The sequence below is a fragment of the Coloeus monedula genome (assembly GCF_965178545.1).
Source record: "Coloeus monedula genome assembly, chromosome: 6".
Lineage (NCBI taxonomy): Eukaryota > Metazoa > Chordata > Aves > Passeriformes > Corvidae > Coloeus > Coloeus monedula.
Window position 1 is genome coordinate 4944471 of NC_138786.1, and position 22079 is coordinate 4966549.

The window sequence follows — 22079 nt, forward strand, 5'->3', positions numbered from 1 at the left end:
TATTTATCAATGTTTTCCATCTTCATTTTGCTTTTCTAGTACTCCATAAGCAGCCAAGAGAAGTGTGCCTTTGTTTGCTGGAACTTGGAAGAATTGCAGCAAGGTAGGTGAAAATATTTATAGATTGATGAAATATTTGCATTCTTGACAGCAGTGGCTATTGACAGACATTAAATCAGCACATCTCAAGCTAAATTTTGTGCTCATTAGGTTCAAATAGAATGTTTGTTTTGATGTCACTCTTGAGAGCAGTTGTTAAAAAATATTACAAAATCTCTGTACCTCCATGAAGATATTTGTTGGCTATCCTTGTATTAGGAGAGGAAGGGTTTGAGAATTTTTTTTCTATGAAGCTTTGAGCTGTTTCTCCTTCTAAAGTCAGATCTCTCTACAAAAAAAAACCTGTGATTTAATTAAGTTTACTGGTTATAAGATGATCTTCACATGACCTAAATCTGACCAAGATGGTTCTAGCCATGCTGGACCTTCAGTACATTGAAATGTTATCTTTGACATCAAGACAAAGACTTTTGCTAAGCAATCAAAATTACAGTAACTAGAATGTGATTTTTTCCCCCTTTTTGCAGATGAAGATTTAACCACCATAGTGCATAAGATTTACTAAAAAATATATGAGCAGCAGAGCTGCTGCCCAGTCTTGCCTGTAAATTGCAGTTGCATTCATCCATGTGTGTCAAATTGGAGTACCTTGCTATTCAGATAATTTCATCAATTTCAGAAGAATCCTTGTGGTGACAATCAGTGTGAAGGAGACCCCTGTTTATTCCAAGCTTAAGAACCAGTATTTGCCATGTTAAAATTACATCCTGTGTATTCATATTTTGTGAATGAACTCACATGGAAAACAAGAAATTTGTCTCATGGTCAAGTTTCAGAAAGACCCTTGCTGTCAGTGGAAGCTTGCATAGGAATAGCAATAACCAAAAAAATAGTTGATTTCAAGTTTTCAATTATTTTGTTATCTCTAAAACTTGAGTTAAAAAGGCAAATCATTTTAACTTCCCACAAAGAAGAAAGAATTTTGATCTGCAGGTGCATAATGAAATTGATTTTAATGAATCTTAATTTACCTGAGCAAACAAACTGTGCTTTCAAGACCAGCTTGGAGATAGACCCTATGCCTGAGGCATAACTGTCAGGAGTATCTGCCCCAGTTGGTTACTTGATAGTATCCAGCTTCTTCAGGGAATGCATGTTAGTAGTTAGGTAGTGTTGGATTCTGCTGAAGTTGGTTGAGTTAGATTAATCTCATTTTGCAATGAGATTTGATGTCTCAATAGATCTACAAGGGAATGAAAATAGAATCTTATCCTTTATATTTGTCTTAAGCTTCCATGTCTCAGATGCTTTTTGTTCCAGACATGAAAAGAAATACTGAACAAGTAAATAAGCCATGTTGTTATTTATTATGCATGTCTATCCCTTTACTCTTAAAATATTTGTATTTTATTTTTTATTTATCTTACCATATATCATTAATGATTATTTTATGTATTTTGTTTATGTTTCTGTATTTATGTCTCTTTATTTTAATTTTATTTATAGCTTCAGGGTCAAATAATATGTCTGTCTACTTTTTCCTGCTCTAGTATCTCTTCAAAAACAAACAACCCCCCATTTATAGTCTTGTACACTTCCAAGGTACACCAAAACTGAAGTAGAATGTCAGGTTAATACAATTGAAAACCAAATATGTGATGCCAGTTTTGCCTGAGCTGTGGTAAACTAGAACTGTATGGGAAAGAAGAACTGGTAATTGCCTTCATTAGATGTAGGAAAGAGCACATTAAAGTGACACTGCTGTGCTGCTTTAAACAGGAGAGAAGTCAGATGTATGCTTTGTAAAGCAAACCAGGTCTGTTGGCAGTCTTAGGGATCTGCTTTCCAGAACAGGAGCTGCAGGGATCTTTGAAAATGTGCCTCAGTCTGTTTTTGAAGAACAAAAAGAGTAAGAGACACTAAGTAATTTTAGAAGCAGAAAGATATGTTCGAAGTGGCTTACTCATCACAAGGACTCAGCTTTTGGCACACTTTGCCCAGCTAGATTATTGTTTGTCTTCAGGGTCTGTAACTCCCGTAAGTCAACCTAAGCTCTTTTATTTAATGCAAATAGACATGTGATTGAGGCACAAGTGAGGAAGAATGAGGATTGCTTGAGGAGGAGTTAAATTCAGTTCTGTTCTGTATTCAACAGATACTCCGTGGAGGAGGGGAGACAGGTGACAATTTATTTACCTCTGCTTTAGTAATCCTTTTAGCATATTATCTCATAGTGTCCTCTTAGCCAAATTAGAGACAGATGGACTTGATGGATGGACTGCACAGTGAGTGGGAAACTGGTGTGACCACTGGCTCAAAGAGTAGCAGTTCAAAGATACCAATAAAAATACAATTGCCTGATAAATTATCCTGAATTTCAGTTGTTTATGAAAACAAAATTTGAGATCGTCTGTGAAACTTCAATAGTTAAAATGAGCCCTTGTGTCACTGACAGATGTTACATGGTCACAGTGAGATGATTTATGAGAGAGGGAACCGTCCTATGGGATGGAACTGACCACTGACAATGCACAGGACTATTGCAGGGGGTTGCATAGATCCAGCATTCTAGCTAAGTATACGAAAGTCAGAGATTATACAATGGAAAACAGCTAAATTATCTTTTCTGCACAAAGAGTGAAGTTCTTGGGTTACTGTTAAACTCTGGGGGGTTAAACAACCATCACAGGTCTCTTGGAATTACTGTTGAGCGATTTCAAGGTCTTTCTGCTATTGTATTCAATTTTACCTTGATAAAAATGGAAAGTGGTGCTCTAAGAAGTCTACCAGAGATCATGTTACAGTCCAATGCTGCTTCATGTGTAGCTGTGAGAAGCCAGACTAGAAAGGAGCAGAAAAGGAAATGCTCAGCATACCTGCCCAAACAGAATTTGCACCTCTGCCCCTCTCAGAAAAGATGTGGTTTTTACAATTTCAGCTTTCCAGCAACTTTGCTTCAGGTTGATACAGCATGTGGAAAAAAACATGGGTGGTGTTGTTCATTGATTTTATTTTTCAACTTTTCACCAGAGGAATTCAGAATACTGGAAGTACAGGAAACTTTAAAAATCTATCACAAAGACAAAATGTAGAAATTATGAAAAGTAGTAGAAGCAAAGAAGCAACATTTCTTACAGTGGAAGAGTTTTATGTGATGAGTAAGGCTGTATGCAGGAGCAGGCTTAGAACCCAGTGGGAATTTAATAATTTACAGCCTGTCAGCACCTGCAGACAGACAGGAAGTAAATAGATTGTATATATGTGCTTGCTTCAATGTTGGCTGACTTTTCATTAGGCAGACTGCGCCAGTTAGAAGCCAATACAAGCACAGATTTGGTTCTTGGTTTACTTTCTATTAATTTACTAGGCATTAGTATGATGAAATTAAATGTTATCAGAAAAACTCAAAAGCTAGTATAGGCGCTTATATCTTTTCTCTGTACACTTCTATCATTATTATGGTATTTAGCTTAAATTTTCATTATATATATTTGTTACTGCTCAATATTTTAGTGTCCAGATCTTTATCTAGATAAGTCAGTATAGTTCTGCATCTGGACTATGGACTTTTCTGCTACAGAAGAAAATATGGTTTCATTTGTGCAAGTAGTTTGCTATGAGAAGCCTACCTGGCATGATAACTCTTCCAAGCTGAAGTCATTCTCTGAAAAAGGAACTCTATCTGTTTTTCTGGGGTTTGTTCAGTGTTGGCAGATTAAAAAAAAAAACTGAAAAAACCAGAAGGGGATTATCAGGAATTAGGAAAATGAGATGTGCTTTTAGACTTCTGAGTTCTGTCCAAGCTCTGCTGCTTCATGTGAGATACTGACTCAATCACTTGCCATAAAGCTTTCAAAAGATCTTTCAAAAAGAACCTTGCTCTTCCAGTGCTCTGTTTTGGGTTTGTCTGTGCTGAAGTTGCATGTATTTTGTTCTAGCTGGAGCTACAAGTGTGTTGCCACTGTAATCAGAGATCTGAAGACTGGCTGTCAAAAATCAATTAATAAAAACACTAACCACTTCTGAAGAGTAGTGGCCATGTCTCAGTTTACTTACCTATAAATTCAGTACAATAGCTGAGACCAGGAAAACCCTTAATCCCTTTACATTTGGATTTCTTTGAAAAATACTAACACAAAACTGTCATGTAATTTGAAAAGATGCTGTTTGGAAAGAAAAAAAATAAAATAAAGCACAAATGTACTGAATTTGACTCTGTCCTGCATGGTATAGCAATTTTTGAGGTCTAGGGTTGTTCATAAATTATTCATCAATATATATGTTATCAGACAGAGAAGTTGAAAAAATACCTGTATTTCCTGTAAATCTGATTAACTGAGAGACTGCATCTAAATTATTTTTTTCTATTAATTTGACATGATGGCAATAATGGTTGCTATATTTTGTACATGTTTATTGATGTGCGTATCATTCTGCTATTGCACAGAAAGTAGAAATTCTTTCCACTGTTTCGGTTTAAAATACATAATACTTTATATGGACTAGTAATTTATTATTTGCATGTTTCCAAAAGGTTTGGGGTGGAACCTCCTGGATTAATAAAATTGGAAAAAGAGATTGAACAAGAGGAAACATTTTCAGCTCCCCTTCCATCTCCTTCACCATCACCCACAAAGTCTCCTGGGAAAAAGAGCACAGGGAAACTGTTGGATGATGCTGTAAGTTGTGGGAGGAAGCTTCTTCCTATCTTACCCATTCTGATATGCACTTACTTGCAAAACACACACAAGCCTGAGTTTAACATCTCACTCTATTTTAAACATTTGTAGACGTAGAGAGTTTTGGGGTTTTTTTGACCACAATTATTTATGTCTGAAGCTTGGAAAAAAAAAAAGTCACACTGTGTAGGAGCTCTGCAGCTTAGCCTAGCTTTGTGCTTAGGGCCACATTCCCTTCTTATTACTCTTTTACTCCTTATTCACCAACTCCCACTTGGTACTTTGTCTGAGGAAGGACTGAGTCAGGACGAGATTTGGCTCATACTGACTTGTACTGAATGTTAACAAACACTTCTAAGATATTTCAGCCTAATTTTTATGCTGTTCTGCATGACTCTCCCATAGTTAAAAAACAAGCATTGTTTTCCTCATTGTTAGAACAAAAGTATCTTGCTTTGAATTTCATTATACTTGTTGCAGCATATTGAGTGTTCATGTTTCTGGTGCAAACCCATAGGGGTTCATTTGAAACAGCTGGAATCAGATGAAAAGGGCACATTTTGAGACCATGAAGAGGTTAAACTGGAAAAGTACAAATCTAGCCTGTAAAAAGAAGCAGTTACCATAGCAACTACTACATTGCAAGGTAGATGTGCCACCTGGGAGTTACAAAGCACTTCTTGAAAAATCCATGTGCCACTTTCCTGTTACAAAGAGCAGATGGAATATAATGTTCATTCATTTTATTGAAACACTTTTTTTATTTGATGCATATAATTACATTTAAAATTTTCTGGTTTGTATTTCTTCCTTAACTTTGCAAAAGCACTCGTGTTTCAACAGAATTGAGAAAGAACAGTTATGTATAGAAGGAGGATGATGACTGCATATATTGTAGAAATTGAACAGAGAGTATCTAGGTTTTCTCTAACCACCTCCTTTAATTTAGAAAGCAGTACGGATAGAAACAGAATGGAATTCATCCAGCTAGATTCCTGACCGGCATTGCCCCAGACACTCACACCATAAAATAGCAGCAGTTGCTCATATAGTCCAGACACAAAGTAAAATAGAATATAATTCCTCCCTCTGCTTCCTTATTTGATTTCCAAATTCCACTCAATACTTCTGTGTCCTTTGGGACAGTAAGGCAATGCAACCCTCAATAGCAGGATCAACAGTGAAGATCTTATTATCCTCTGTTTTACACTAGAATAAATCTGTTGGCTTTCATTCTCCACAGGCTGAAGATTTTACTTACACAGTTCAAAATAACCTTGAACTTGTTTAGGCCCAGCTACTCTGAGTTTTTGGTTCCTTAGATGAACTCTGGTGGATGAAGCATTAAGTTCTGACCACCCATTTTCAGCTTCGAATTTCCAATGTCTCCAAGGGTGATAAATGCCATAGGATACTATGTCAGGAATCCTTGACTATCAAACAGTATTCAGAGAGCCATTGCCAAAAAGCTCCCTAATCACAGTCCCAGTCCTGGTACTATATTCCAAGAAATACAGCAATACACCTTTTTCATCCTCAGCAACCTGCACTTGGATTGAAATCATCAACCACTGACTTCGTATAAGTTATTCCTATTGTACATTGACTATCTAAATAGTTTATTCACCAAAAATGGTGGCTAAGTCTCACCCATGTTGATAAAAATCACTTGAGTAACTGATCTTACAATGCAAAAAGTGACTCATTCAAACTGAGGACAACTCATCTGATACTTGAGAAACACTTTTTGTGTGTAAAATACATGTGGAGTTCCTCTGTTAAGTGTTATTCTAATTATTTTTTTCATAAAAATATCATGCCCTGATTTAAAAAAAGAAATCTTAAGAATACTTATAAAAAACCCTCCACAAAGTAATAATGTTATTCCGATAAAGGCACTGAGCAATTTTCAGAAGTAATTGGAAAGCCTTTGAATCACTCAACAGGGCTAGTTTCAGAAGTATAGAAACAATAATTGGTTACCTTATAAGTTCGTTATGTCTTATTTAACATTCTGAAACTTAATTCTTAAAGCAGATCTGAAAACCATTTGTACTTCAGAAGCCTTATCTATTCATGATAACCAAAACACTTACTAGAGTGCTACAGATTTGGCCAGGCATCTTTTCTTTTTATGAAACAATTTAAGACTTTAATTTGTTAGCTATTCTGAAAATATCCTTTCCTGGGCCTCAGACCATTTTTACAGGCCTTGGTTTACAAACTGGATATGAAAATGTCTGGAATATTATTTGAAGTGGACAAACATCTACAAGTTCTTCTGGCATTTTGCATTGTTTGATGCTGATGTACTAGGTATGTACTTTGTCCAAGAAAACCACAGTGTATGAAAATGCTGCACTTATTCTTGCTGTTCCAATGCAGAAGTGCAATATGAATGTCAAGTAAGAGTTTCACAGCCAGATCTGCTCTTGATATTGATGCCTTTGCTACTTTCCTATCATTGAAGAGTACAAAATATTCTTTTACTAAACATCACTGCCTTTGGTAGCATATGCCAGAACAAGGAGGCCACAGTCAAGCTGATGCAGCTAATAAAAAGCAGGAAAGTGGTTTTCATCTGTTTTTTCTCAGCCCTTATTTTTGGCACTATGTAGTTAGGTTTGGCAGTGATAGTGTACTTGAGGTAGTTTGATTGAACTAGCCTTAACAAAGAGATCATCAAAGGGCAGTTGAAAATTCTGGGGAGTGTCTTGGCAGGAGTTTTTAATCATGTCACAGTATTTTCTGTATGCTTTTTTTCTAAGGTGGTGTGCACAATTTTAAAGAGGCAGGGCCTCTTACTGGTAAGGAAGATACCTCTATATTTATATGTATTTAGAAGGCAGGATGCATCTTATGACATCTTCATTTTGCCTGTTAGCTGTATTAACACTGTGAGCTAATTCACCATAAAATACTGAGAATACATTTACAAAAGGTTGATGGTGAACTCCATGTAACAAATTGTTTGACTTCAGATAAACAGTGCAAATTTGATGCTGAACTGTGTGACATTTGTCTCTGTTTTTAACTCATCTCAGCTACTAAATCATTGCTATTGGAAGCACCCATAGGGTGCTTTCTGGGATTACAGAAATGTTAAGAAAAACCAAGAAAAATATCATCAATTAAGACTTATATTAAGTGATATATTATGACAAGTGTCTTATGGAATGTTTTGCTATCCATGCCATTTTAAATAGTTTCTATTAATAACTTCTTGTTTCACAGGTTAAACACATTTCTGAAGATCCACCTTGTAAATGCCCTAATAAGTTCTGTGTGGAGCGTCTTTCACAGGGAAGATACAGAGTCGGAGAGAAGATCCTTTTTATTAGGGTAAAGATTTTATTTTTACTTTGTAGTAAATTGCTATTATCTGCTACTTTCCACTTTGAAAATTACATCACTGATTAACAGGAAAAAACATTTTCTTGTTAACCAGCACTGACTCATTTTTATGACACAGTTGGAGAATAAATAATCCACAGTGTGTTAACTGACGCAAGGAATTATTAGTATGTGATAAATATCCTTCTGACTTTAGATCATTGAATTCCCTCTCTTTTTAATCAATTGCAACCAAAAGAAAAGTCTTTAGAAATGGACCTGGTGACTTCTCAGTTTGGCTTGAAAGAATATCCACTGCATTAAAGCATCCTTTCTCCCACTCTGTTTTGACTGATACTATTTAACAGGTCAGGATACAGATCAAAGGCTTCATGATCACTGAATTGCCAAGTCATGACTAAGATATATTGCTAAAGTAGCATGAGCAAAACATTAAAATGCATAGTACTTCATTTGATTAACAGATATTTCCAAACCCAGAATTGTATTTCAGACTTTGTATGTAGAGTATTAACTCCCATAGCACAAAGTTAATCAGTATCAATATTTGCCAGTATTATTATATAGCTGAATTTAGCATATCAATACTTTCAAAGCTTAATTCTTCTGATCCACTTAATCTTCTCTACATATGTCAATGGTAATAATAATTGAGAATATGCTAATCTTGTTATTCTGTAGTTGTATGTTAAGAATCTGATTCATACTACGCTTCTTTCCATCCTCCTCTCCTCATGGACTATTCTTGAGTCATGACTTGACAAAATGATAGATCTTGCTCTCAAATAATTGTTATCTCTATTTTGCTAAAGGCACGTAACTGTGACCTGATAAAACTGAGCACTTGTAAACAAAAGAAGTCAGAGGGACTCCTTGTCATCTAGAGAAGTCAAGTTCCTGGTTCAGCAAAATACCAGAGTGCTTATTCAGTCATAAACTTCTGCTTAACATAACTTACAATGAAGTCAATAAAGCCAGATAAGGATTTGGGTTTTTTCAGGAGTGTAAAGTTGGAAACATGTAAGTACTGTGCTGAATAAGGACTGAGAACTCCTAATTAACTCAGTAATAGGTCATAAAGAAGAAGAAATAAGAGATTTTTTAAATCTCACAGATAGTTTGAGATTTAACATGCTAGTAGAAAGGACCAATAGCTTTTCTGGTGTGTAGCCAGTAAGACTTTTTTTTGAGAAACTTGAGTTCTGCCAGAATGGTGAGTGTCAAATTCCCTTTTGCTGGCTTCTTTACTGTGCAATCTAGTCCAATCCAGATTTCATTCCAAGTTTGCAAACAAAACACGTTTTTCATATCACACTACTGCATTCCAAGTTGAATTGTGCAAAAAAATAACGGTAATATAGATTAGATATTAAACAGCAGTATTAAAGATCATTCTTAGAAAACTTATATCAATGGAAACTTGCCATGCACTTCAGTGGGAACAAGTTCATGTTTTAGAAGGTTTTAGAAGTCAGTTGTTTTTTGGTTTTGGTTGGTTTGAACCTCATTTTGGAACACTTCACTGGATCACAGTAAGTTTTTACTCTTCACTCTACATGTTCTTGTTGTGTACATAAGTAGATTTATAAGCCTTTCTTTGGAGTCCTATCCTTCACACTTGTGAAGAAGCACATTTGAGATGTGTAGCTGATTTTTAATTTTGTTGGTATTTGGCACCCTATTTGATGCCACTGAGGTAGTTCCTCCTACACTCTATGTTCTTCACACAGCATGACACAGCCAAGTACATACCATTTATTTACAACCCAGTGTGTTCCAGTTGAATTGAGACCAACAGTTTTCATTGCTTTAAGATGGCTTAGTATACCCACTACTGTATTAGTCCATTAAATTTTTCCAGTAACCTCTATAGAATTTAAAACATCTGTAATTTCAGTGATGCTACAAGTATCATTCTAGTAGGAGTTAATACCTATTAATTGATGGTTACGGGGGTTTTTTCAGAAATTATTTAATAATATCATATCTGTAAATGGTTTTTTTCTAATTCTGCAAGTTCTGTTAGGAAGAAAACCCAAAACCAACAAACAAACCAGAAGAGAAAGTGTCCCAAGTTCCTCTTTTTATTAATTTATATCTATATATGAAACAAATGAGCAAGGAACAGCAAAGCAAAAGAAAACATGGCAGAGCATGGATTTCATGCAGAAAATCACAGAAACAAATTACATGTGTCAGCATAAATTAATTCTAAGGAAAGAAAACACTGTGGAATATGTAGTAAAAAGCACATGAGTAACAGTCCCATTAAAATTAATTTTTTTTTAACATGGGAAAATATTTAAATTCCTAATAGAACTTTTAAATCATGAATTAAGGGAAATTATGAAAGTTCATGAGAACATTAAGATACTTAAATCTCCTGATAAAATTGCATGCCCCAAAAGCAGTTTTTTACGCATGAAGTGGTTCTGTAATGAATAAACTGAATGCAATTAACATAATGCTGTGGTGGCTTAGATGCTAAAAATTTATTTTCAATAAAAATGTATCTGCTTGTAGATTCTTCTTCCTTTCTTCCAAATAGGAACGATTCTAAATTCCACTTACACAGAAAAGATGGAAGACATGTTTTACAGTAATGGATTATATTAATTGAAATAAATGACCACCTTATTTAAAACTGAAGCATTGGTTCACAACTAGTGGGATCTCTGTATGTGTGCAATAGACAATTAATCATTTGCCTTTTCACTCTCCTACCATCCTATCATTATGCCTTAATCTTTCAGAATGGAACAGAATGAATAAGCCTATTTTTAAAAATAAAGAATAACAAGTCATGAAAACTTGCACAAATGTTTGTTTTATAAATTGGGAGAGTCACAGAGTTTGAAGTGCTTGCTTCTTGCAGAAGGCAGCAAAGAGAAATTTTTATAGTAAGAAATGTCAGTCACACCTTTAAAAAAAGTACTTTTTTAACAGTTTCAGTGACAAGAATTCTATTTTCAAGTTACCTCATGTTGCACTGTATATGCATTAGTATGAACATTTCCCACAAACTAACCAGCTTCTGTCAGAAAGATCTGTCGTTTTTGTCCATACCCATGACAACATTCAAACTGTTGGGAGATTATCTCCTAGTGCAACTAGGAGTCACATTAGATAATACAATGGGTCCTGTTTTTAAAGAGTCTGATTTTTCTTGTGACATATAGATGTTCTCTATCTTGCAGACCAGTTGATAAGTATGTGATTGCTCTTAAATGATTGACCTTGTATTCTTATTATAATGTAACATTATTTTACTATAGTAATAATAAAATGTTTATTAAATACTTTCTTCATCTAAATCCCAGGAAAGGAAAGGTGTTATTTACCTGCTACAGAACCTGTGTAGAAACTTTATTTTCAGATTCACTAACACAATAGATGTATAATATGTATGTTTATATAAAAATCACTCTGCAGACTGTCTAGTGTGCACTATTGCCTTTTCCTGGTGAAGAAAATGTACTTGTGTATAAATACAAAAGTACATTTTAGTCCAAATGATCCAGGTAGGGATGATGTACCATATACCATACAAGAACTGGAAATAAGGAGAAATAGAAAGCAGATTGATTATACAGATCTCAAGACTCAAATGTTTTGTTCTGCCTTTCCAATTCAAATGCATATGTATATTCATAGCGTTTGCATGGTGTGTTTCTGTCTTTTGTTTTTCCTTCAGCATCATTTTCCTAGCTTTTTTTGTCTTCCTTACTCCAAAGATTTTCACAGTTATTCTGCTTTTCCCAGGCCTATTCACTTCCAATCTGCAAAAGAGTTTATGGTTTTAGTAGTGAAAATCCTTCCCTAAGCTTTATCCATAACAAATAACTTTCCAGGGTGTTTAAAATGTCAAAATCTTGGGCGGATCAGGAGTTTTAATTAACCTAACTCCAAAGAAGATGTAGTGGGATGCCTGGGATCTTGAGTGAATTCTGAAAACACGTCTTGGGCCTCAGAGTAGCAACAGTCACTGGCCTCTTTGGGCTTCTAACCTCAGTCTTCTTGTGTTTGTAGACAACTACAGTAATTCTCAGCTTGGGACTGCAAAAGACCTGGGGAAAGGCATGTCTGAAGTCCAGCTCTAGTTCGTGCCCAGATGTAAGGTGGTTTTAGAGACCTTTCAGCCAGACACTTCTTTACTCTGTGCCAATTCCTCTCCAACAGCTTTACAATCACAGAATAGATGACATTTTAGTCTTACTTGTGCTACTGAAAGTGGAATTATTCTCAACCTTCTCAGGTTTCAGTCATTGTTTAAAAAAACAAGTCCTTAAAGGGCCAGTAAAATTCACTCCACAAGACTCAGAAACTCTTGGACAGTGATACTGAACATATCATTGGGGTGACTGGAGTTAAGTGCTGCCTATAGAACTGTCAGGAAATCTGTTTTGTTCTATACTCCATCATTAATCTGTTGACATTAGGCAGAACCCTGCCCTGCCCCATCTTAAGTTGCAGCTTGCTTGTTCTTTTAGTTACCCTTTCTCTCCTGCCTCTCCCTTTTTTCTTTATTTTTTCCCCCTTCCTGCCTTCAGCTTTTCTGATTTAGGCCTAGATGCCTCCATGGAGGCAGAAGCCCATGGACATCTCTCTCTTCACTTTGTACCTGATGAAGCTGTTTTTTGCACTCAATAAAAAAACAGCTACAGCTAGACTGTCTGGTCCTGTGAAGACTAGACATTTCTAATTAAATTGTTGACTGACTTTCACTGGGGGTTATGAAAGTAAAGTAAAGTACTAGAAATTAAATAAATAAATTTTTGCCCCTCTTGATTTAATTTTTTACATTTTTTCACTGCATTTGTGCAGCCATTCATATTAATTTAGTGTCTAGAACTTTGAAAGGATTAATTGGAAACTTCTTTACAAAAAAAACCCTTTGTAAGTCAAATTATTAGCTCCTAATTTAATGAAAAACTGTTGAAGTTACTCCTTTTTATTTTCACTCCAATGAAGTTCTTGTTAGACTTCGTTGAAATTTTTTTACAGAATATATCTTTGATGCAAGTCAGATTCAGTGGAACTGACAGGCTGTGCAATAGCTCTGCAGTTTTTCTCACTAGCTTAGACTTGTTTGCCTCAGTGACCTCCTTCTGTGGACAATCAAGTATCGTGTCTTCTTTAATTCTCAGTGCCTCCCTCTATGCATTATTGCACAATGAGAACCCCACTTGGAGATAAGAAATTTTTAGCAAATCGTACAGTGCTTTTTTAGGGTGTAAAGCATCTTCAAGAAATGTAACATTCTAGTTCTTTAAATGACTAATACATCTGCGGTCATTTTCTGCCATGGTATTTATAATTTAGGCTTCCAGAACTGAAGTTTTAACAATATTACATTCCCTGAAATTAGTAGAAAGAGAACTCTCCCTTAGGAGGAGGCTAGGGTAGAGCATTCTGAATCTTTATCCCTAAAAGCATCACCCTAAATTTCAGCTGACTTCCTTAGCAAGAACTGAAGATGGCAAAGCAAGACATTCCCCAGATGCCTGAGTTTCCTCTCTGGCAGGAATAAGCTAGGGTAAAATTACCCTGCACATCAGCGTTGGAAATATTTTCTGTGTGGTAATTAATTATACAGAAAATTGTCAATACTTTAAAGATGAGTAAGAAAGCTAGAAAAATATGTATTATAGATCTCATTATTTCAGACTTTTTTTTTCCCTCTATACTGAGAATACAAAAATAGGCCAAATTATATGGCTCCCTTCCTCTCCTTTTTTTGGTTCTCTTACTCCTTTTATATGAAAAGTACTGGACCAGCAGCTCCACAGCTAAGAGCACATATAGAGTGCTAATCCGCTCCACCATTAATCTACAGGCAAGAATTTTCAAAACAAAAAGGCCTTTATTTATAGGTATTGTTGAGAACTAAGGATTGGGTCCCATAAGTTTATGCTGAAAATGTTAGTGGGGGAAAGTATTTCCTTTCTCTCAGTTATTTTCTTGAGTTTCTGTTAAATAGATGAATAGTTTTGTAAGAATCCGTTTTACATTTACTAGACAATAATACATTCTACATTAATGATGAGACAGCAGCATGTGCTCACAGTTTAGAAAACAGTTTAGTAAACCTGATCCTTTAGAAATATAGATGCTGCTATTCATAGTGTTGCTCTTAAAGGATAGCACTGAGCTTTACATTTCTTCTTTAAACTTCTCCTTTGGTGAGTTGACAAAGTATGACACTAATGGGAATAATATTTAACAGAGTCAAGGTAAGTATGCCTGACTTTTATAGAAGAATGCTAAAATATTTTTTAGGGTGAATTTAAGTTAATATTCTTCAATGTAGGTTTAGATAATTACTATAAGATGCTAATTAAAAAGGAAAAAACCCACCTGATTCTTTTTGATATACACTGTACAATATACTTTTATACTGTAAACATAAGTCATGCTGCCATCTGGAGAAAAAACAATAAATGTGGCTTAAGTGGTGGCATCAGTTAAACACAGCATCTGCACTGTTCATAAGGGATTGTCCTTGGACATTTAGGATTCAGGCATAAAAGTGAATTGATTATCTATTGCTATATTTCTTAGCTTTAGTGTAATACTCTCAAAGAAATGTTAGCCTTCATGGGAATTTCCAATTGGGCTTAATATCTTGACTCGGGAATGATGGTTCTGCATAGAACTGGGCTGGCCACGATTTAACAAAAATGGTATGTAGGCTTTAAAAATATTTAACACAATGTGGTTTGACCTTTCTATTCCTAAAATAACAGGAAGAAGTTAAAGTTCATTTTAAAAAGTATTTTTATTTCTTTGTTGTTCTCTTGTCAGTGTGAAAGCAAGTTTTTTCCTCTTGTAATATCCAGTTATACTTTGTAAGCATTCACATTTTTCACCAAAAACTATATCTAGTATAGTTTGTTTTCAAACTCTGCTGCACCTCTGACAACATGCAAGATGTGTGTAAAGGTATAAAGTACTTTTTGCAATAAATAAACACAGCAGGATTTTATCCCATGTCTTTATTGATGACTTTGTCCTCTGTAATGCCTTCTAGTCCTGACCAGAGGAAAAATATAAAGGCTATATTTCCAAATTCTTTCTCGCGTTGAAATACAGAACATTGTATTTTAATGAGAATAGTAATGATTTGTATGGTAGAGAATTTATCAACCAGTCTGTTCCACTAGGATTTTGTCTTTCCAAGCAGATGTTGTCAGATGCCCACTCTTTCTAGAGAGATGGGGGAAGTAGAATTTTTATTTTTGGTTTTTATTCTCTTAAACAGTTTCATTTGTTTGTTTTTTTTAGAATCCGAGGGATGCCTTCATCTCACCTACAGGGTTCTTTCAGTGGGGAGGAACAAGAAATTCCCCTCTATTTTCTATGATGATTAATAGGATTGATAATCAAACTACAGAGTTACATGGCATTTTATAATATTTATCTTTCAGATTAAAAATGTAAAAATTAAACTGTCAATTTGATATATTCTTTGTTATAAATTGTGGGGATTTTTTACATTGATTTATTAAGATTCTATTTTGAGATACTATGTTCCAACTTTAAAAGAAAAGAACCCCCAAAAAAACTTTAGCTGCATCTACATCAGTCAGTAGGAATTGACCATCTTTCAAAAAGTAAAAAGAACTATTTAACAGGAAACTCTCATGGTAGCAAAGGAATAAAACAATGAAACCTTTATCTGTAGCAGTTATGTCCTTTTAATTTTTATTAGTCTAGGAGCCAAAGACCATGAAAGAGTCATGATCAATGCAGTGTATCTCTCTTATATTGCAATAACAGAAATAATACTCCTAGGATATATTGAACAATGCTTTTTCAGTGCAGATTTTAGATTTTTATGTAATTATAACATTTAAAAATTTCCTTTTAAATATAATTTGCTTTTAATAATTTAGGATAGTATCAATAGCTATTTTTACTTCATATTTTAAATTCCATTTGTTAATGTAAATAATTAAAGAAAAATGACTGGCAAATATTCTTGCCTATAGTAAGGTAGAATTAAGGAGAGAGGTTTTAAGGTTAAGTGCACTGAAATTTGATTATTCTAATTGTTATTCTAATATAATGATAACTTGCCCTTCAAGCTATTTGTTCTGAACATGTATAAAATTTAGTTCATGATCAAAACACATGAACAGGTTAAAATACAGGTTTTAGTAGTTCTGCACAGGTACCTGTAAGATCCTAGATTAGCATGTGTTAGTTACTGTTTCTGCTTCTTGAACTGGTCACCTCCTTGTATATCAAAAATAGAAATAGTTGTATCATGTGACTATGCCAGTTCACATGGGACCAGAATTATGCTTCCATGGCACCTCCATCAGCAGAAATCACAAATGCCCAACAAAGGTCAACATTTGATCCTGACTTTATTTCCTTTGGGGTTTTTTATTTTTTTTCTTGACATTAGGACATTAAGTTTTGTGCATCAAATAACGAATTTTCACTGACGTTTGCTGTGTAGTTTCCCTCCTTTGGCAACAGGACATTAGGAAAACTGTAATTACTGCATTTTTGCCTTGATTAAAAGTTTATTACTTATCACATGAATGCTACAGAGTAAGTACCAACTTAGAGATGGGTTCAAGTTGTTAGAAAAACCCTGAAGTTAGTGGTAGCCTACACAAGCCAAGGGATAAAACTTCTCTCTTATCCTAATGTGGAATTTGGAGTTAAAACTGAATGTGCAGTCGCCATCATTTATCTTCTTCTGAAAACAATATAGTTCAACATACTTCCAAAAATGCTTTTCTTGTGATTGTTTTCTGGTAATGAACTATTTCATTGAGGGTTAGCTGTACACAAAAACAAACTTTCCCATATATTTTGATTTTTAAAATTGTGAATGCACAAATTTCTAAAACTTAGTTAATACATTTTTTTTTTTAACAGTTTGTTTTACAAATCTCGAGATCTAACAGATGTAAAACTGATCTGACTTTTAAACATTGTTTTGCATGTTTTAATGGAAGTTTAGGAGCATCCCTTTTTACTCATTTTGTTGTCACTGATTTTTGAAACTTCAGAATATAACAAGAAGAATATGTTGCTCTAAGGAAGTTTTAAATACAGGAAACATTTTCTTTGCCAAAGATTAATAAACTCTGGAGATTCCAGAGTCAACTGTTACCTTAAGTGTATTTTCCAAAAACCAGCAACTACTAAACTGAAGACCAGCTATAGACTGTTTGTCAAGTCATAAATCAGCATCACTTGATTCAGATTGCTTTGTGGTGTACTGTCATGCCTTTCTTTCAACTCATCAGAAATGGATTTACCTTAAGGTTTGAAAAACAGCTCAAGCCTCTCCCACCAAATTCCACATACCAGGACACTAAAATTGTCTTACTTTATCAAGATAATATTTCAATCATGACAACAGATGCTGAAGTGCTTTAGTTGTTACAAACACTCTATTTAGATAAATATATACTATGGAATTTATTAGGTATTTTACTAGGTATTTTAGGTTTTTCAGTCCTAAGAATACACCTCTTGTCTAACCAAGTAGATGCAACTCTGTCTGAAGCTTTTAAAATTCAGAAGGGAGACAGAACTTTGCTCAAAACATGCCATTTACGTTACTTATTAAGTTGTGATTGCTTTTGTAAATAATACTGAAATGACATTAAGTAATTTTAAAATTTGCATTAAGGTCTTATCATAGAATCATAGAATAGTTTGGTTTGGAAGGGACCCTCAGAGGTCATCGAGTCCAATCCCCTCCTTTAAGCAGGGTTATCTTCAACTAGACCAGGTTGCTCACCCATCCAACCTAGCCTTGAATGTTTCCAGGGATGGGGCATCCACAGCTTCTCTGGGAAACCTGTGCCATGGCCTCACCACCCTCATTGTAAAACACTTCTTCCTTATATCTAATCTAAATCAACTCTCCCTCAGTTTAAAGCCTCTTGACCTGTCTCGTCATAGCATAAGGAAAATTGCTGCTTCCTCTGCTGTGTTTACTGCCTTTGACAGTCTTGCTTTTCTCATCTTTAACATATTACCATGTTAACTTAACATGAACTTTATTGTATTTAAGAGTAATTATTTATTCATAAGGAGACATGTTTATAACAATTTGGCAAATGCATAGCCATGAAAATTTCCTGTCTCATTTGAAGGAAGATTTAATAATCCCAAAGATTTTGTAAATATGAAGGAAATGGGTTTGTGTCTCTGTGTCAAAGTTTTTCATGTGTTAGACTACCTGTAAACGAACTGGTTTCTACCTCATCTATGTTTTGCCCCAGCAACCCCTCATCTGAAACCCGTCCTTTTCCTGAATTATTATTTTTCCTTATGAATTAAGATCTCAACGAATACTTGATCTTTACACTCTGAATTTCAATCTAGAACCCAGACACAATTTTGACTCTTTCCACTAGAATAACAATGGATATATGCTGGTGCAAGTGGTTCTGGTGTGGCAGGGAGATTCAAAGACAAGTGTACCCAGAGCCTTTTGGCTTGGCAACCAACTGATGGCTTCCTGGTCCTGTTCTACTAGTGTGGTTTTATATGGAGCATATCAATAGATCATTTAAAGATGACCCAGCTAAGTCACAAAATGCGTTTCTATGAGAATAATTTTTTTTTTTTTTTTTAAACTGACACAGATATTTAACATTTTGATACCATTTTGCTCTAGCATGTTGCTTTCCCTAGAAAATATTTGAGCTCACCTAAACTGGTTTTGCTCCAGGTTCCAAAATACCCCCTGGTTTCCATCAAGGGAACACACAAAAATTTTTTGAAGTAGTTACTCTTTTTACTCAGGTTTCATTCTCCATATTGGACCTGAGAAACATGTTGCCATTAGCTAGCCTATTATACACCCAGTTAAACTAATATAGCTCACTTAGTTTCAGACATTGTAGTTGAAGATAATACTTGAATATGTTTTTGGACAATAAATTGAATTCTTTAAACTACATGATAGGGTTTAAAAATTCCTAACCTAAAAAGTTTCCCAGTCAAAATGTATGCATTTTAAATGTATTTTAAATAATTTTTTTTTTTATTTTAAATTTTCTTTTAAAGGTATTTCTGTTGTGTCTAAGGTGTAGAACCATAGTAGTATTCAGAATTCTGTGAAGAACCTTCAAACCCGACTCATATAAATCAAGTAAAATGGTAGGCTGCAAAAAACTCAGGTTTTCAGAAATCTCAGTGGTGCTCATGCAAATTTCTTGGTTCATTTTACTTAACAACTTCCTCATGATTTACTGAGAGGCAAGAGGGAGAAGGAAAATTTAACATTTCATAAGGGTACAAAGAACCCTGTTTCTGTTTCCTTTTCTCCTCCCCACCCCAGTTTCTCAAAGTATTGGCAAGCCAAAGAATGATATCATGGCAATTTCATGCTGAAAGTTTATTTTGTTCTCAAGTCTCCCTCCTTCTCTTTAGTCTTTGCTAGAGTGGTGGAATTTTTTTGTCCTGTTTTGTTTTTGTTTAAATTTAATACAGTGCTTGCAAAAGATGCTATAGAAAGTCCTGCATTAAGACAACTCTGGACATAAATCTAGATTTTAAAGGAGCCCATGAAAACCTGGTCTGCATGTACTGATAATTGTGTATAATTTTGTTACAGATTCAGCTGTAACGTAGCTAATTTACTCAGGGTTACAGTCTTACTGGCCTAATTTTAGAACACATTTCCAACTGAGGAAAAGTAATAGCAAAGGGGATGTGGTTTTGTTTAGGATTTTTTTTTAATTCACTATTATCATTTTAGTATTCAGACCTAACCCTGAGTCCCTTGCAAATAGCACCAAAAAAATTAAATCTCTGAGAAGTAAAGCTGGTTCTCAGTGCTTCAGGAAATCCCATCAATACAAAAAAGCTGTTGAGGACAAGTAAGCAACCAGTGCTTTTGGAGTATCTAAGTATATATGGAATAGTAGGGGAAAGGCTTTTTGTTAAATGTGCAAAGCATCCACATCCTTTCTTTCAGACTGGTGAAAAGCAAAACGTGACATACTGATTAGGCTTACGATGGTGCTTCTCTAACTCTGTTCTCTACTGTTTCCATTTAGTTCAAAAACTGGCCTGAGGTTTGAGCCAGAGGAGATGCCTTAAAGCTCAAAGCTTTATGCAATATACCATGGTGTTTGTAGCATGAAATCTTTGTTGTAGGAAATATGGAGATCAAGTGTTTGATTCACGGCTGGCAATGTGCATATATGTGTATCTAAAAGGTTGGTGAATGAGTATTTTGTGAAGCCAAGACTCTGGCTGTGTTTGGCTTCAAGCCATCAAGCAATTTTTTGCAGATGCTAGTGAATATGAATGTATTGACATTTAATACTTCAGGACTTGTTATGTAATATCCCCTTTTTGCTAATACTAAAGAGTCCAATTCAAAAATAAGAGCATCATGATGATGAAAGATTATGTTGATGTGAAAATAGATATAATTACATTTTACACTATGATCTTCACATTCGTGTTTCTTAACTGTTCAAAATTCATAATAACTACTTAGGAGATACTTTGAGAAGAAAGTTACATGGAAAAGAATTTCTCAGCACTGGTGCTTAGCATTAGCAAGGCTTGTCTAAGGGAAAGATCTCGTAGCTTTGTCTCTGTCTAGAGCTACTGCTTGGGGCTATCCATTATGCAATTAAAACTAATAGTCTTGTCCTAACAATTAGTTTTCACTTTCAAGATTAACATAATAACAAAAACTGTTTAAAATGCAAAGTCTTTTTAGAACAAAAGCTAAGACTAATTTAATGGATTCTCCAATCTGAAGAAGCTTTGTTTTACAACACACATTCATTTGGCTTTATTCATAATACAGAAGTGGAATAAACGTTATGAAGATGTGTTATAATCTACCAACTTAACACATATGCTTGCATTTAGGAACTCTGGTCTGCTCTATACCCCATCTTACCTGGGCAGTGTACTTCATGTATTTTATGTGAGAGTGTGTGTGTGTACACAGCTATACGTGGGTGTGTACAAATGCACATGTGCCACACTATCTGTGAAACCACAGTCCTCTGACTAAAAATTTTGGTGATGTCAACTCAAAATACATCAAGGAGGGTTAATATGTTACCTTGGTAATTTTTAGATGTCCAGGTGAATTAAAAGAGAGAACTGTGCCCTTTAAATATGGCAAATGCGAGAAGGAAATATTGATTTAACTTTCTCTGTTTTGGCCATGAGTTTGAAATATTTATGTCTGTATGCTAATTTTTAATCAAGAACTGTTTTGCAGAACATATGCACTATAATGAAAAGTAACTTTAATAAATGCTGCATATATTTAATAGAAACTGCATATAGAGAGAGACACAGAGATCAGCGCACAGAGATTCTGTAGAAATTACTTTCCTCAGTGCCAGTTGGGAAACTGATTCCTCATTAAAAATTGGATAAAGCTTTAAAGATTTAACAGATCTGTTAAATCAACTGAAAATTTTAGAAACTGCAACAGTGGTTCCTAGTCAGGTCTGTGTTTAGAATATGAAATAGATATAAGTTTGGACACACAGGGTTTCTTGAATGTTCAGGGTTTCTTGAATATACAGCTAGAGTTGTTGTGGTGCCTCTTCTGTGATAACCTGAAAACAGGAGGAGAGGTAAGGTTAAAAAAAACATCTTACCTTCTCATGGATTAAGATATGGCCAGGGCACACCATACAGATGTGGAACATAGGAAATACTGTCTACCCCACAGTTCAGATGTAGCAGCAATGAATGAGAGACAATATTTGAGAAGGCATTTCAGTCAAGAATGTTTCCATTGCTTTTTCAGGCTTTACTGAAGCACCACCTAATCACCTTAACAGAAAAAGAAACCCCAAAACCCCCTCAAAACCAAACCCAACAAAACAAACAAACAAAAACCCAAGTCCAACAAACAAACCCAAAAAAACCTCCAAACCCTAAAGCCCCCAAACCACCTCAAAACAATGTCATCGTAGTGTGAAGTCATCTTGTAACTATTCATTAAATTCTCTATCACTC

At 34.9% G+C, this 22079-nt stretch overlaps 1 protein-coding gene across 1 annotated transcript in view; it reads left to right on the top strand.

Annotated features, from left to right (window-relative positions):
* Positions 1-22079, top strand: part of GAS2 (growth arrest specific 2) — a gene marked incomplete at both ends in the record, with an annotated part of 70996 nt that overhangs the window by 34302 nt on the left and 14615 nt on the right. The window contains 3 exons of the mRNA XM_082283712.1: positions 40-103; positions 4595-4739; positions 7974-8081. Of these exons, the coding sequence (XP_082139838.1) occupies positions 40-103; positions 4595-4739; positions 7974-8081 (317 nt within the window). The remainder of the gene's footprint in view (positions 1-39; positions 104-4594; positions 4740-7973; positions 8082-22079) is intronic.